This window comes from Pristiophorus japonicus, chromosome 7 (genome assembly GCF_044704955.1).
Source record: "Pristiophorus japonicus isolate sPriJap1 chromosome 7, sPriJap1.hap1, whole genome shotgun sequence".
Lineage (NCBI taxonomy): Eukaryota > Metazoa > Chordata > Chondrichthyes > Pristiophoridae > Pristiophorus > Pristiophorus japonicus.
In genome coordinates this window covers 171,485,738-171,503,391 of record NC_091983.1, presented here as the reverse complement: position 1 = coordinate 171,503,391, position 17,654 = coordinate 171,485,738, and the positions used below count along the sequence as shown (strand labels likewise).

At 41.7% G+C, this 17,654-nt stretch overlaps 1 protein-coding gene across 1 annotated transcript in view; it reads right to left on the bottom strand.

Moving 5' to 3' along the window:
- The window catches only part of ibtk (inhibitor of Bruton agammaglobulinemia tyrosine kinase), a 158,148-nt gene that overhangs the window by 106,716 nt on the left and 33,778 nt on the right, over nucleotides 1-17,654 (bottom strand). Inside the window, exons 2-5 of the mRNA XM_070885570.1 lie at nucleotides 14,006-14,781; nucleotides 10,566-10,662; nucleotides 9,641-9,765; nucleotides 6,440-6,550 (exon numbers count right to left, since the gene is read on the bottom strand). Of these exons, the coding sequence (XP_070741671.1) occupies nucleotides 6,440-6,550; nucleotides 9,641-9,765; nucleotides 10,566-10,662; nucleotides 14,006-14,329 (657 nt within the window). The 5' untranslated portion in view covers nucleotides 14,330-14,781. The remainder of the gene's footprint in view (nucleotides 1-6,439; nucleotides 6,551-9,640; nucleotides 9,766-10,565; nucleotides 10,663-14,005; nucleotides 14,782-17,654) is intronic.

The following is a 17,654-nucleotide window of genomic DNA, read 5'->3' as shown; positions in this document are numbered from 1 at the left end:
AACTTCCGCCATCTCTTTTAATACCCTGGGATGCATTTTATCAGGACCAGGGGACTTGTCTACCTTGAGATCCATTCGCCTGTCCAACACTACCCCCATAGTGATAGTGATTATCTAAAGGTCCTCCCTTCCCACATTCCCATGACCAGCAATTTTTGGCATGGTTTTTGTGTCTTCCACTGTGAAGACCGAAGCAAAATAATTGTTTAAGGTCTCAGCCATTTCCACATTTCCCATTATTAAATCCCCCTTCTCATCTTCTAAGGGACCAACATTTATTTTAGTCACTTTTTTCCATTTTATATATCGGTGAAAGCTTTTACTATCTGTTTTTATGTTTTGCGCAAGTTTACTTTCGTAATCTATCTTTCCTTTCTTTATTGCTTTCTTAGTCATTCTTTGCTGTCGTTTAAAATGTTCCCAATCTTCTAGTTTCCCACTAACCTTGGCCACCTTATACGCATTGGTATTTAATTTGATATTCTTCTTTATTTCTTTGATTATCCACGGCTGGTTATCCCTTCTCTTACCGCCCTTCTTTTTCACTGGAATATATTTTTGTTGAACACTATGAAAGAGCTCCTTAAAAGTCCTCCACTGTTCCTCAATTGTGCCACTGTTTAGTCTGTGTTCCCAGTCTACTTTAGCTAACTCTGTCCTCATCCCACTGTGGTCCCCTTTGTTTAAGCATAGTACGATCGTTTGAGACACTACTTCCTCACCCTAAATCTGTATTACAAATTCAACCATACTGTGATCACTCATTCCGAGAGGATCTTTTACTAGGAGATCATTTATTATTCCTGTCTCATTACACAGGACCAGATCTAAGATAGCTTGCTCCCTTGTCGGTTCTGTAACAAACTGTTCTAAGAAACAATCACGTATGCATCTATGAATTCCTCCTCAAGGCTACCCCGTGCGATTTGATTTGACCAATCGATATATAGGTTAAAATCCCCCATGATTACTGCCGTTCCTTTTTCACATGCCTCCATTATTCCCTTGATTATTATCCGCCCCACCATGAAGTTATTATTTGGGGGCTTATAAACTACGCCCACCAGTGACTTTTTCCCCTTACTATCTCTAATCTCCACCCACAATGATTCAACATTTTGTTCATTGGAGCCAATATCGTCTCTCACAACTGCCCTGATATCATCCTTTATTAACAGAGGTACCCCACCTCCTTTCTCTTCTTGTCTATTTTTCCAAATTGTCAGATACCCCTATATGTTTAATTCCCAGTCTTGGCAATCCTGCAACCACATTTCTGTAATGGCCACCAAATCATACCCATTTGTAATGATTTGTGCCGTCAATTCATTTACTTTGTTTCGAATGCTGCGTGCGTTTAGGTAAAGTGTTTTAATACTAGTTTTTAAACCAGTATTTTTAGTTTTGATCCCTCCTGCAGCCCCTTTATATTCATACATATTGTCCCTTCCTATCACCTTGTGGTTTACACTTACCCCCGTGCTACTCTGCTCTGTTGCCTCCTGCCTTTTGCATCTTTTCTTGGGGTTCTGTTCATCTGAGCTCTCACCCACACTAACTAGCTCAGAGCCCTCTCCTGGGTTCCCATCACCCTACCAAGCTAGTTTAAAGCCCTCCCAACCGCACTATCAAAACCACCCGCGAGAGCATTGGTCCCATCTCCGTTGAGGTGTCACCTGTCCGACTTGTACAGGTCCCACCTACCCCAGAAGCGGTCCAAATTGTTCAGGAAACGAAAGCCCTCCCTCCTACACCAATGCCCCAGCCACGTATTTATCTGACTAGCCTTCCTATTTCTACCCTCACTCGTACGTGGCACTGGCAGTAATCCCGAGATTACCAGCTTTGAGGTCCTGGCTTTCAATCTTACTCCTAGCTCCCTAAACTCAGCTTTCAGGACCTCACCCCTCTTTCTACCTATCTCGTTGGTACCAATGTGGACCACAACCACTGGCTGTTCCCCTTCCCTCCCCAGAATGCTCTGAAATAGCAGCGCATTTGGAAAGCAGTGACAGGATCGGTCCAAGTCAGCATGGATTTATGAAAGGGAAATCATGATCAACAATTCTTCTAGAATTCTTTGAGGATGTAACTAGTAGAGTGGACAAGGGAGAACCAGTGGATGTGGTGTATTTGGACTTTCAAAAGGCTTTTGACAAGGTCCCACACAAGAGATTGGTGTGCAAAATTAAAGCTCATGGTATTGGGGGTAATGTACTGACGTGGACAGAGAACTGGTTGGCAGACAGGAAGCAGAGAGTCGGGATAAACGGGTCTTTTTCAGAATGGCAGACAGTGACTAGTGGGGTACCGCAGGGCTCAGTGCTCGGATCCCAGCTATTTACAATATACATTAATGATTTCGATGAAGGAATTGAGTGCAATATCTCCAAGCTTGCAGATGACACTAAGCTGGGTGGCAGTGTGAGCTGTGAGGAGGACGCTAAGAGGCTGCAGGGTGACCTCAACAGGTTAGCTGAGTGCGCAAGTGCATGGCAGATGCAGTATAATGTGGATAAATGTGAGGTTATCCACTTTGGTGGCAAAAACACGAAGACAGAATATTATCTGAATGGCGGCAGATTAGGAAATGGGGAGGTGCAACGAGACCGGGGTGTCATGGTACATCAGTCATTGGAAGTTGGCATGTACATGCAGGTACAGCAGGCGGTGAAGAAGGCAAATGGTATGCTGGCCTTCATAGCTAGGGGATTTGAGTAAAGGAGCAAGGAGGTCTTACTGTAGTTGTACAGGGCCTTGGTGAGGCCTCACCTGGAATACTGTGATAGTTTTGGTCTCCTAATCTGTGGAAGGACGTTCTTGCTATTGAAGGAGTGCAGCAAAGGTTCACCAGACTGATTCCTGGGATGGCAGGACTGACATGAGGAGAGACTGGATCGACTGTGCCTGTATTCACTGGAGTTTAGAAGGATGAGAGGGGATCTCATAGAAACATATAAAATTCTGACGGGACTGGACAGGTTAGATGCAGGAAGAATGTTCCCGATGTTAGGGAAATCCAGAATCAGGGGACACGGTCTAAGGATAAGGGGTAAGCCATTTAGGACCGAGATGAGGAGAATCTTCTTCACTCAGAGAGTTGTTAACCTGTGGAATTCCCTACCGCAGAGAATTGTTCATTGGATATATTCAAGAGGGAGTTAGATATGGCCCTTATGGCTAAGCAGATCAAGGGGTATGGAGAGCAAGCAGGAAAGGGGTACTGAGGTGAATGATCAGCCATGATCTTATTGAATGGTGGTGCAGGCTCAAAGGGCCAAATGGCCTACTCCTGCACCTATTTTCTATGTTTCTATGTTTCTTCACTAATCTTTTTCTCTTCATTTATCTATCGAAGCTTTTGCAGTCAGTTTTTATGTTCCCAGCAAGCTTCCTCTCATACTCCATTTCCCCCCTCCTAATTAAACCCTTTGTCCTCCTCTGCTGAATTCTAAATTTCTCCTAGACCTTAGGTTTGCTGCTTTTTCAGGCCAATTTATATGTCTCTTCCTTGGATTTAATACTATCCCTAATTTCCCTTGTTAGCCACGGTTGAGCCACTTTCCCCGTTTTATTTTTACTCCAGACAGGGATGTACAATTGATGAAGTTCATCAATGTGATCTTTAAATGTCTGCCTTTGCCTATCCATCATCAACCCTTTAAGTATCATTCGCCAGTCTATTCTAGCCAATTCACGTCTCATACCATCAAAGTTACCTTTCCCCAAGTTCAGGACCCTAGTCTCTGAATTAACTCTGTCACTCTCCATCTCAATAAAGAGTTCTACCATATTATGGTCACTGTTCCTAAAGGAGCCTCACACAACAAGATTACTAATTAATTCTCTCTCGTTACACATCACCCAGTCTCGGATGGCCAGCTCTCTTGTTGGTTCCTCAACATATTGGTCAAGAAAACCATCCCTAATACACTCCAGGAAATCCTCCTTCACCGTATTACCACCAGTTTGGTTCGCCCAATCAATATGTAGATTCAAGTCACCCATGATAACTGCTGTACCTTTATTGCACGCATCCCTAATTGCCTGTTTGATGCCATCCCCAAACTCACTACTACTGTTTGGTGGTCTGTACACAACTCCCACTAGCGTTTTCTGCCCTTTGGTGTTCCGCAGCTCTACCCATATAGATTCCACATCAGCCAAGCTCATGTCCTTCTTTACTATTGTGTAAATCTACTCTTTAACCAGCAATGCTATCCCACTCCTTTTCCTTTCTGTCTGTCCTTCCTGAATATTGAATACCCCTGGATGTTGAGTTCCCAGCCTTGGTCACCCTGGAGCCATGTCTCCGTAATCCCAATTACATCATAAGGAGGTAGAAGCGGGCTGTGCGGGGTTGGGGAACTATGAGGTTGGTGGCTGTGGAGGGAAGATCCCCAGAGGAGATGAGGTTAGTGACGGTCTGCGAAATTATGGCTTGATGTTCCAGTGGTGGGGTCATGGTCCAAGGGGAGGTAGGAGGAGGTGTCAGAGAGTCGGCGATCAACCTCTGCAAGGTAGAGGTCGGTTCGCCAAACAACAACAGCGCCACCCTCGTCAGCAGGTTTGATGACAAGGTTAGGGTTGGATCTGAGTGAGCGGAGTGCTGCAAGTTCAGAGGGAGGTAGGTTGGAGTGAGTGAAGGGAGCAGAGAAATGGAGACGGCCCATGTCCCGTCGGCAGTTTGCAATGAAACAAAATGCCCACTTTGGTTTTAACAGAGGCCAGTCGGGGGTAGCGGACAACCAACCCGCTCTCGGGAGGCGGGTCCACCCTTAAAATATTTTAAGGCGCCTACATGCCTCCATTTTAATGTTACTTTTAACGCCTGTAGGCCGATCACATACCCTACTGATGACTAACCCTCCCCCCACCCCGCTGCAACCTGGAGCCGTAATTAAATTCGGCAGTATCTCTGGAAAACAGTAACTTCAGGGTTTCCCAAATGCTAGACCCCCCCCTCCACCATCACAATGTTGTCATCAGGGCCTTACGTTGCAAAAGGCCAGAACTGCACCAGAACCTGCACTGATATAGCATCTTTAAAATAGGAAATGTCCTATGGCCCTTTATCGAGTACGAGAGGTGAACAAAATGCAACAATGGATACCAAGCTATGGTGAGAGTGTTAGGGGACATCACTAAAAGCTTGATTATGTGGGGGGGGGGGGGGAAGGTTACATGGTGCAGGGAGAAGTGAACAGGTACCAGAGTTTAGGGAGGGAGTTCCAGAGTAGTGCCAAGCCAGTAGGAAGCTCTGCTGCTCAGGTGTAGGAAAGGGAGGATGGAAAACACAAAAGATTCTGTTAAAATATTTCGCTGGAATGTTAAAAGACTCAGTTACTGAAAAGTGAAGAAAATCCTAACAGCTAAAAAAAGCTGGCAAACATAGGAGACCCACTTTACCCCCACACACCACGCCAAGCTCTCAAGGGACTGGGTGGTCCAATGGGCTACAGCTTCCAACACACCCAAGAGCGGAGAAATATTCATTAATAATTAACAAGCATCTCTCCTCCACCACTAAGATAACCACCAGGAAACGATAACCACTTCACCGTGATGAAGGGTCAAATAGTGGGACAGCAATCCTTAACAATGGTCTGGGAACAGGAGTGTCACAACTATCACCAACAGTTAAATAGTGAGTGCCAGCTCAAGGTAATACACTGAGCATACCACATCCCACAAATGCTCCACAAATTCAAACCCTCTCTGATCAGGGAAGAAGAATGACTGCTAGCCGGTGACTAGAAGGGCACACTACAACATACTTTTAAACAGTCTGGTCAGGACACCACAGTCATACATTCTGCAAAGCAGTCTAAGAAATCACAGAGCGCTTAATAGGGGTCTCAATCTCTGCAGACCTAGGCCAATCCCTGCTGGACCTGCCTACTGGTGTGCAAATGTGCCAACTCAGGCTAGAGCAACAGTCACCGCTAGCTGCTAGAGATTTAATTCCTTCCCACAACAAATATATGGGTGAAACATGGGTTATATGGTAATCAAAGCAGGTAATGGATGGACTCTATCTGGAACTCAAGAGGTATCAGGCAGTCTGGAGCTCATTCCTGACAACTCATATAACTCAAGACTGCCACTGAATGTCAGAATAGGACGACAAACCAACAACCTCCTCCCAGCAATCACAAAGGCTACAGGTAGACAGGACCCTTAATGTTTCTCTGACTCAGCCAAACTCCTGGGATTCGTCAAATTATCCCAACTGCCAAACGATATACTGCTCACAATGCATGCACAACCATACTGACAAGCCTAAGAGGTGCCAATGTATTCTCCTGTATGTACTCTATAATAAAACTGTATCATGACTTTACAAAATATAAGTATTCTCTATTCCTAAAAAAGGGGGAAAAAAAGTACAAAATGATTAACAAATGCAAACAAATTTTAACATAGAATTTCTACCTACAAGGTATGTTTGTTCATCTCCATGTCCAAGACGCCCTCCTTGGCCATGACCACAGGTGTACACTTTTCCTTTCTGGGAAAGGAACACTGAATGGAACTTGCAAAGCACAACCTGAAAGGCATAAAAACAAAGTCAAGTATGTAATTTGAATAATAATTACTTTTTTTGTTGCTTCCAATTTTACATATACAAGTAGTGTCTGCCTCATTAAATTTCTAAAGCATTCACAGTTTCCAAGAGAAGTACTAGAAAGCAGTTTCTTGTTCCAATCATAGAAACAATGTCAGAAACAGAGTTTCAAATTTAGCTTAATTGTTGCTTTCCCAAGTCATAATCGATAGAATAGGCTTGATGTACTCCAAACAATATGAACCTAATGCACTGTTCAAGCTAAGATTCTGAAATTAGGATCCCAAATGACCCACAGATCTAATTTTCAAATCCAATATTGAATTAAAAGATTCAAAGTTGAAGATTTGGTGCAGTAACAATATATTCTGTGATGTATTCAGCACACTTTACTAAATGTATTTATAACATTCAGATCAATAGTCCACTAACTTTTAATTTTATTGCAACCTGTCCGATTTTTACAGCAAATAGTTTCCAACTAGAATGTGAACTATCCATTAGCCTATGATTAAATCAGTGAGCTGAAGAGACATTTCCTCAGACGAGATATAAAGCTGAAGTAAATCAAAAGATTATTGTTTATTTTGCTGTCCAAGATACACACTGCAATTAAAAAAATACATTTGTAAAATCAGTAAAGCAACACAAACCACCCAACATAATGCTCTAAGTTTGAGTCACATGAACAATGGGCAATATCCTTTCCTGTTACATCACTCAGCACTACTTCTGATTGCATACATTCCACAAATAGCAAGCTCCATATCCCATCAATAGGATTCAACTTGTACGAATTAAGTTTCTATGCCTACATTGTTACTAAGCAACACTTACACTAAAAATTATTGCAGCTTATAAAACATTCCATACAAGGCCATCACAATGTATTAATTGCTGATGCAAAAAAGCAAAAAAAACACAAGCTATAAATATTTTTTTCTGTGATATTATATATAGAAATGCGAGGGATCTTAATCTCGTGGCTCACGAAGCATTCGGTATGATGGATTTAGAGGTTAACTGAAACACTCAACTCTGGGTGTACAATTTCTTCAATATTTAAAATCTTTAATTCCTAAATTACAGCACAATGTGTATATCCTTCAGGTTGAATATAAACATTAAATCAGTAGGAAAGAAAGAATTGCATTCATATAGCACCTTTCAATCTCAGGACATCCCAAAATGTTTCACAGCCAATGAATTACTTTTGAAGTGTAATTACTTCTGTTTTGTGGACAAATGCACAGAATATTCTGAAAACAGCAAAATGAGATCAGTGACCAGTTACTCTATTTTGCTGTTAAGGGCGAATATTAGCACGACCAGTAGGAGACCTCATTCTTCGAATAGTGCCATGGGATCCTGTCCAAAGAGGCAGACACAGGGCTGACTTAACATATCATTCAAAAGACGGCACTTTCAAAAATATTGCATTCCCTCAGCCTGATGTGTCTGCCTAGATGAGGACCAGAGGACTGCTAATGTGGTACCTTTGTTTAAGAAGGGAGCAAGGGATAGACTGAGTAATTACAGGCCGGTCAGCCTAACCTCGGTGATGGGGAAATTTTTGGAAAAAATTCTGAAGGACTGGATAAATCATCATTTAGAAAGGCACGGATTAATCAAGGACAGTCAGCATGGATTTGTTCAGGGAAAGTCGTGTCTGACTAACTTGATTGAATTTTTTGATTTGGCAACAAGGACGGTAGATGACGATAGTGCATTTGATGTAATGTATATGATTTCAGCAAGGTCCCACATGGCAGACTGGTCATGAAAGTAAAGGCCCATGGGATCCAGGGAAAAGGGGCAGTTGGATCCAAAATTGGCTCAAAGGCAGGAAGCAGAGGGTAATGGATGATGGGTGTTTTTGTGACTGGAAGGATGTTTCCAGTGGGGTTCTGCAGGGCTCAATACTAGGTCCCTTGCTTTTTGTGGTATACATCAATGATCTAGACTTGAATATAGGGGGTATGATTAAGAAGTTTGCAGATGATACTAAAATCGGCTGTGTGGTTGATAATGAAGAAGAAAGCTGTAGACTGCAGGAAGGTATCATTCAACTGGTCAGGTGGGCAGGACAGTTAAAATGGAATTCAATCTGGAGAAGTGTGAGGTAATGTATTTGGGGAGGGCTAACAAGGGAATACACATTAAATGGTAGAGCACTGAATAGTTTAGAGGAACAAAGGGACCTTGGAGTGCATGTCCACAGATCCCTGAAGGTAATAGGCCAGGTAGATAAGATGGTTAAGGCATATGGAATGTTTGCCTTTATTAGCCGAGGCATAGAATACTAGGGCAGGGGGGTTATGCTTGAACTGTATAAAACACTAGTTAGGCCACAGCTGGACTGCGTGCAGTTCTGGTCACCGCATTACAGGAAGGATGTGATTGCACTGGACAGGGTACAGAGGAGATTTACGAGGATGTTGCCGGGATTGGAGATTCTTAGCTATGGGGACAGATTGGATAGGCTGGGTTTGTTTTCCTTGGAACAGAGGAGGCTGAGGGGAGACCTCTTTGTGTATAAAATGAGGAGCCTGGATATAGTGGATAGAAAGTGCCTATTTCCCTTAGCAAAGGGGTCAACAACCGGGGGCATAAATTTAAAGTAATTGGTAGAAGGTTTAAGAGGAAATTTCTTCACGTAGAGGGTTGTGGGGGTCTGGAACTCACTGCCTGAAAGGGTGGTTGAGGCATACACCCTCACCACATTTAAAAAGTACTTGGATGTGCACTTGAAGTGCTGTAACCTGCAGGGTTACAGACCTATAGCTGGAAAGTGGGATTAGGCTGGATAGCCTCGTGTTGGCCGTGCTGTAAATTTCTATGCTTCTTTGATTATTTGCTTAAGTCGCGGAGTGGAGTTTGAACACACAACCCTCTCTGCCTGAGAGGAGAGAATGCTACCACTGAGCCAAGCTAACACAGGCACTAATTATCTTGTACACTCCACAAGATAATTTGGTAGAAAAATATCAAATATCTGCTATAAGGTCTACATTTTAGTGCAAGAACAGATTTTAAAACATAACTATTGTTATGATAGGAAAGTTTTTGTACCTGCTTAATGTAAATCCCTGTCCTAGGGAAGAAGTCTACAAGCTCAGGGTGATGCTTGCTTTGTTGGCTTCCATGACCAAGAGTAAAATTAGTGTTGTTACCCCAGGTATAGACTTCAGTGGGATCTAAAAAATAAGTCTGAATATACATGTCAAAAGTTCAAAAGCCATTAAACCACTAAGTATAATGTTGAGCAACCACATAGCTGAATTAGTTTATTTATTAAATACAATCTTCGAAAGACGTTAATGGAAAGAATAAAAAATGACATTTGGACAAAATTCAAATCAATTTCTAGAACCCTAAATGAACAGGACAGGAGACTTACACACATGTTTTTTGTTAAGTATCTTTTATGGTACTTTTAGAATGTTTTGCCAATGCTCTTAAATTGCTGAATGTCATAACCAGCCAAGAGGGAAAGCAGATGGCCTGGTTACAGCATCTGCTAATGCCAACAGCAGGCCACTATATTCTCTGATATTTCTTCCCTCCAAGAAACCATCTAGTCTCATCAGCATCTCCCCAATCTCAGCTGGACTTTCAATGAAGCTAGTCACATGACAAATCACAGCCTTTAGACTGTGTTAAATCACTGGCATAGTATATTGTCCAGTTGCATCTTTACTCTAGCCTTGTATTTCCTATGTTGTTGGCATAAATCATGAAATAAGCTCACTAAGCATCTGCAGCAGATAAATGGTATTATATACACTGACTATTTCCTACTTCAAAATACTCAGGTATCCATACATAAGAAGAAACTTTAGAACTCAAAAAGTCATCTGATCTATAAATGATACTGCACCGGTTTTTGTAAGGATTTTACAACAAACAGTTACAGATTTTTCAAATTTTGTTCAAGTTTTACTTTAAATTACTATATTAATACACATATAGAGAGAGAAAGAAGAGAGGACTGTACCAGTCTTTCTATAAACCACATATGATGGTCTATCTTTCATGGCCAAGTCAAGTGTAGATAACCCTTCTTTATCCTGTACATAGAGACTACTCCCATGCTGTAAATAAAATATGGTAAAAGCAGAAATTAGAAACTACAAACTTGACATGTTTAAAAGGTAGGAGATAAACAAAATGGTTTCAATGTACAAAGAAATGCTGAAATCTGAAACAAAACTCGATGAAATTCTAGAAGTCACCACATTTACTTTAATAGCACTAAAATGCAACATTAAAATTGGCATAATCATAGAAACTGGATCATAGAAAGAGGCCTTGCAGCCAGAGGTAATTTCAATTGGGGCTATAATCTCATTACCCCTCTCCCCAAATATTTTTATATTCTTCCTTTGTAAATACTTAACCAACTCTCTCTTGAATTACCTTTTAGTCTAGGTCTCAATAGCCATTTGTGGTAAAGTAGTTCACGTTTCCAATAACTGCAATAATATGCAAACATTTCTTCTAACCTCCCCTTTGTTCTTCCAGTAATAATTCCAAGTGTATGCCCCTTTTTACTAATACAGTGGAAACATCGTTTGCTATTTATCTTTGTAAAAATCTTGCATACTTCTGAAAAACGCCTATTAGATCCTCGTAAAAAATGCCAATTATCAAGCTTTTCTTCATTTTGAAGACCCCATATTCCTGGTATAATTCTCATGAATCTTCACTATGCTCTTTTTATGGCACAAAAATGGGAAGTCAAGAATGGCACATGGTATCCCAACTGTAGCCTAAACAGTGCTTAAACAAATATATCACTTCCTTGATATTGTATTCAATGTCCCTATTATATAAAACCTTGTCTTTATGTCTGTTTCTGCATGTTGAAGATCTGTGTACAGCTCCCCCACCCGCTAACCCCTAAATCTTTCTGTTACTCCAAAAGAATCTAACCATTTTGCATATACTTTCCTTCACTACTCTTTTTCCAAAAATGTACTTCACATTTACTTGCAATTGCCCCTTATCACCTACTCCTGTCTATGTTGTTCTGTATTCTTGTTTGCTATTAACCATATTACCTAATTTGGCAGTGTCAGCAAATTCCAATAGCATTGCTCCTGCGCCAATGTCCAAATCAAAAAGATGCCGGCACAGATGACTAACGACATCCCTTCAATTAAAAAAATCATCATAGACAGGATTGCCCATCCTTAATTGCCCTCGAGAATATGGTCGTGATCCACCTTCTTGAACCGCTACATTCCGTGTGGTGAAGGTTCTCCCATAGTTCTGTTCGGGAGCGAGTTCCAAAATTTTGACCCAGCGACCATGAAGGAACGGTGACATATTTCCAAGTCAGGACGGTGCGTGACTTGGAGAGCAACTTGGAGGTGATGGTGTTACCATGCGCCTGCTGTCCTTGTCCTCCTAGGTGGTAGAGGTTGCAGATTTGGAAGGTGCTGTCAAAGAATACTCTTCTGCTGTAGTCCTTTAATACCATTATAAAAATAAAGTCTCTTTTGTGCCTTCTGGAAATAGATGATGATGGTTTGTCAATGATGACAGCCTATGAATCACCTCCAATTTAGCACAGGTTGTGTGTTCTCGTATGACAGTACATACTGCCCCTCAGCAACATCATCCGAAAACATAGCATCAGTTTCCACATGTATGCTGAAGACACCCAGCTTAAACTCATCACCTCTCTTGACCCTCTCCCGACCCTCTCCCGAGTCTCTAAATGATCACACTGCTGATCCAGTACTGAATAAGCAGTTTTTTCCTCCAACTAAATGTTGGGAAAACCAAAGCCATTGTCTTCGGTCCCAGCCACAAACTCTATTCACTAGCCAACCACCCCATCGTTCTCCCTGGCAACTGTCGGAGGCTGAACCACACTGTTCACAACCTTGGTGTCATATTTGATTCCAAGCCTCCGACTACATACTCACGTCATCACTACCTATTTTCACCTCTAACATCACCTGACTCTGCCCCTGCCACAGCTCATCTGCTGCTGAAACCCTCATCCATGACTTTGTTACCTCTAGACTCGACTATCCCAATGCATTCCTGGCCAGCTCCCTCTTTCTACCCTCTGTAAACATGTTATCCAAAACTCTGCTGCCCATACCTTAACTTGCACCAAGTCCTGCTCACCCATCACCCCTGTGCTCGCTGACCTACCGCTCCCAGTTAAGCAACGCCTCAATTTAAAAATTCTCATCCTTGTTTGAGAGTTACCCCATGACCCCTCCCTATCTCTAATTTCTCCAGCCCCAAAACCCTCAGAGATATCTGTGCTCCTCAAATTCTGGCCTCTTGAGCAGCCACGATTTTAATCGCTCCACCATTGGTGGCCATGCCTTCAGCTGCCAAGGCCCTAAGTTCAGGAATTCCCTTCCTAGACCTCTCCACTTCTCTTTCCTCCTTTAAGACGCTCCTTAAAACCTCTTTGATCAAGCTTTTAGTCATCTGCCCTAAATCTCCTTATGTGGCTTGGTGTCAAATTTTGTTTGATATCGCTCCTGTGAAGCACCTCGAGACGTTTTACTGCGTTAAAAGCGCTATATAAATACAAGTTGTTGATGTAAAGTCCGATTTTTATGAGAAATGTTTCCCCACACATGATGTCAAATTGACACGAAGGCTGATCTTCCTTTATTTCCTTTGAGTTCTCTTTTCTCCAATCAACACAATACAAGGAGTTGTAAAAAAAAAAGTTGTGAGGACAAGGGGAACCCTATTGTGGTTCTGGGAGGGAGGGGAAGATGCGAGAGCAGAAGTGCGGTAAATAGAACGGACACAGTTAAGGGCCATGTCTATCACAGTAGAGGGGAATCCTTGGTTGAGGTCTTCCTTTTTGCTCAACCGAGGCAACACCTGCCCTTTTACCATCTCCCTTCCCTTTTACCATCTCCCTTCCCACTGTCCAGAGCCCAAACACTCCTTCAAGGTGAAACAGAGATTTACTTGTACTTCTTTCAATTTAGTATACTGTATTCGTTGCTCACGATGCAGTCTCCTCTGCATTGGGGAGACCAAATGCAGATTGGATGACCGCTTTACCTTGCACCATCATCCCTTTTGTCTCTGAATCTCACCTGCCTTCCACCCTATCTTTCCTCCCCTCCCCGCTTTCCCTGCCCCTACACTTGCTTAAAAACCTGTTACATCTCTATCTTTCCCAGTTCGGACAAAGGGTCATCGACCTGAAACGTTAATTCTGATTCTCTCTCCACAGATGCTGCATGACCTACTGAATACTTCCAGCATTTTCTGTTTTCATTTCAGATTCCAGCATCTGCAGTATTTTGCTTTTGTGGAGTGGTAAAGAAACTTCACTAAATAGAAGATCCAGAAACCATCTAGTACAATGACCTTACAGCTCGACTCTTGAAACAAAATTAACTGGATGATCAAAAAATGTGCAAACAGAATAGAATACAGTACCTTAAGAAGAAACATAGCACAATCAATGTGCCCATAGAAGATACTCCTGTGCAGAGCAGTCCATCCAGATTCCTTATCTTTCACGGAAGGATCAGCGCCTTTCCTTTCAAGAAGCCAATCAATAACAGATTTTTTACCACAAGATGCAGCCATGTGTAGAGCCGTTCTGCCAAAACTATCCTTCAGGGAAGCTGCATTGTAGCAATAAGATGAAAGGAAGGCCTTATTCTGACCTTCAGTTCCCTTGGTCATCACTGAAATCATGTCAAGGGCATGCTGCAGAGAACGGCACTTTGGAGTGCAGTCAGCAGTCACGGAATTCATCCTGTTCCCACTTTCTAGGTATTCAATAAAAATGTCTTCAATTTCTGTTGAAGGTTATTGAACTTAGTTGCCTGGCAGTTGTACTATCAAAGCGCTAGATTTGTGCTTGTGTTATAAAAACACTGCACTCTAGCAATCCTGTAGACTTCGTTACATTAGTTCAGTACATGGTAGCAGCAGTGTTTTAGTCCAAGGAGCTGTTCCTTCAACGTATAAAACATTATATATATATATATATATATATATATGGCACTTTGTTGCAATTAAATAGACAAAAATAGAGATTTAGTTATAATACGTCTGTGGAAAATATAAACTGTTGTAAATTTCCAGTCAAAATATAACCATCACACTCTCCTGAATATCATTCATTCGAAGCCAACCACCACAAGGGAAGGGAAGCCCCCCTCAAACTCCTTTCTTGTTTAAGCCTCCATAATTGTAAGTGCCACCTGTAAAAAAAAAAAATTGTTTTTAAAAACAGGTTAGTACACACCAAATATTTCCAAGAATTATATTGTTCCAATTTTACTGCTTTACAAGAGAATTCTCTAATTTACCAACTTACAATTTAAATTCTGACAGTTGGGATGACTCACTTTTATTGGGTCTTCAAAAATAACAAGTTGTAATATACATGCAGACAAATATAACCAGAAAGCATAATGCACTGTAATACAATTTTGCATTACTTCCACCACCCATAGATCTTTTAAACGATCATGTAACTCGATCAAACGTCCTCACTGGAAAGGGATCCCCAACCAAAAACTGGTCGATCTGCCTTTCTTCCGCCACATTTGCAGGCCACAAAAGCCTTCTCCTCTGACAGATTTCCCATGCTTCCCTTCCATTCTGTTGTAATCACTTACACTTCCTCTGGATCAATATACTTCCCTCATTATCACCTTTTTTTGCCTTGTGTCATTTAATCACTTCTGCCCTCCATCCTAGCACAGACCTCTCCCCTGGTTTCTTTCCTGCCCCCTTTTTCCAGACTCTGTCATCTCTAACAATCTTCCACTTCTGATGAAAGGTCAGTGAACTGAAATGGTAATTCCTTTTCTCTCACCACAGATGCTGCATGACCTGCTGAGTGTTTCCAGTATTTTCTATTTTTATTTCAGATTTCCAGCATCTACTGTACATCCAGGCTTGGGATGATAAGTGGCAAGATAACATTCACATCACATAAATGCAAGGCAATGATTATCTCCATCCAGAGCTAGTCTAACCATGGGAACACATCACTCCAAGTTCCCCTTCAAGTCTCACACCATAACATTCACACCGCACAGGGTAAAAATCCTGGAACTCCTTCCATAACAATACCTTCACCACATGGACTGTAGCGGTTCAAGAAGGCAGCTCACCACCACCTTATTAGGGGCAAGCGATGCCCACATCCACAGAATCAACTTTTTTAAATCTGCATATGCGGAATGAAAAAGGTAGTGCAACAGTGGTCTAGTGTATGGAATTTTACTGCAATTTGTTGAAAAAATAACATGTAAATTGACATCAGAAAAGGCTATGTCCTACTGTGTTCATTCAGCATTATGCCACTCTTAAGGAACCACTGAACTTTCCTCGAAATGGCACAAAATTGGAACTAACATTTTTCTACACAAAACATAAAATATCGAAGTGATATTAAGGCTAATCTAATCTTGCACTCACTTGACAAGTCACAAATTACAAAACTTTGCTCTCAGTTTATTCTTACCCTTTAAAGCTGCAATCCACAGTTATCTTCCCTTTATTCAAAATATATTGCATTGTATGCACTTCATATCATAGAATGGTTACAGGACGAAAGGCGGCCATTCAGCCAATCGAGCCGGTGTTGGCTCTCAGCTAACCGCACCCTTCCCCCGTAGTCCTGCAAATTGTTTTCCTTGAGATACTTATCCAATTCCCTTTTGAAAGATAAGATGGAGTCTGCCTCCACCACCCTTTCAGGCAGTGCATTCCAGATCCTAACCACTCGCTGCATAAAAGTTTTTTTCTTACGTCGCATTTGGTTCTTTTGCCAATCACCTTAAATCTGTATCCTCTGGTTTCCTTGTGCCAATGGAAACAGTTTCCCTCTATCTACTCTGTCCAGGCCCCTCATAATTTTGAATACCTGTATCAAATCTCCTCTGCTCCAAGGAGAACAACACCAGCTTCTCCAGTTTATCAACGCATCCGAAGTTCTTCATTCCTGGAATCATTCTCGTATACCTCTTCTGCATCTTCTCCAATATGTTCACATCCTTCCTAAAGTGTGGTGCCCAGAATTGGACACAGTACTCCAGTTGGGGCCGAACCAGTGATTTATACAAGTTCATCATAATTTCCACATTTTTGTACTCTTATAGCTCTATTTATGAAGCCCGGGACACCATAAGCCTTTAGAACTGCTTTTTCAACCTGCCCTGCCCACCTTCACGATTTGTGCACATATACCCCCAGGTCTCTCTGTTCATGCACCCCCTTCAGGATTGTACCATTTCATTTATATGTCCTCTCCTCATTCTTTTTACCAAAATGTATCACTTCACACCTTTCTGAGTTAGATTTAATCTGTCACGTCTGCTCATTTCACCAGCCTGTCGATGTCTTCCTGAAGTCTATCACTCTCCTGAGCAGGTTATTGGTGAGCAAGTGCCACTTGATGGCACTGTCAACGACCCCTTCCATCACTTTGCTGATGATTGACAGTAATGGCCTGATTAGATTTATCCTGCTTTTTATGAACCCTGCTAGTTACAACCTCAAAAAACTTTAAACAGATTTGTCAAACACAATTTTCCTTTCATAAATCTGAGTTGACTCTGCTTAATCATATCATGATTTTCTAAGTGCCCTGTTACCACATCCCTCATACTAGATTCGAGCATTTTCCCTGCTACTGATGTCAAACTAACTGGTTTATAGTTCCCTCTTTTCTCTCTCCCTCCTTTCTTGAACAGCGGGGTTACATTTGCTACCTGCCAATCCACAGGGACCGTTCTAGAATCTAGGGAATTCTGGAAGATCAAAACCAATGCATCCACTATCTCTTTTAAAACCCTATGATGTAGTTCATCAGTTCCAGGGGATTTGTCAGCTTTTAGTCCCATTAATTTCTCTAATATTACTTATTTACTAATACTAATTTCTTTAAGTTCCTTATTCTCACTAGACTCATGGTTCCCCACTATTTCCGTCTCTGCTATTTCTTTATTCCCAATTATAATTTCTCCTGTCTCTGCTTGTAAGGGACCAACGTTTACTTTCACTAATCTCTTCCTTTTTACATACCACTAGAAGCTTTTACAATCTGTTTTTATGTTTCTTG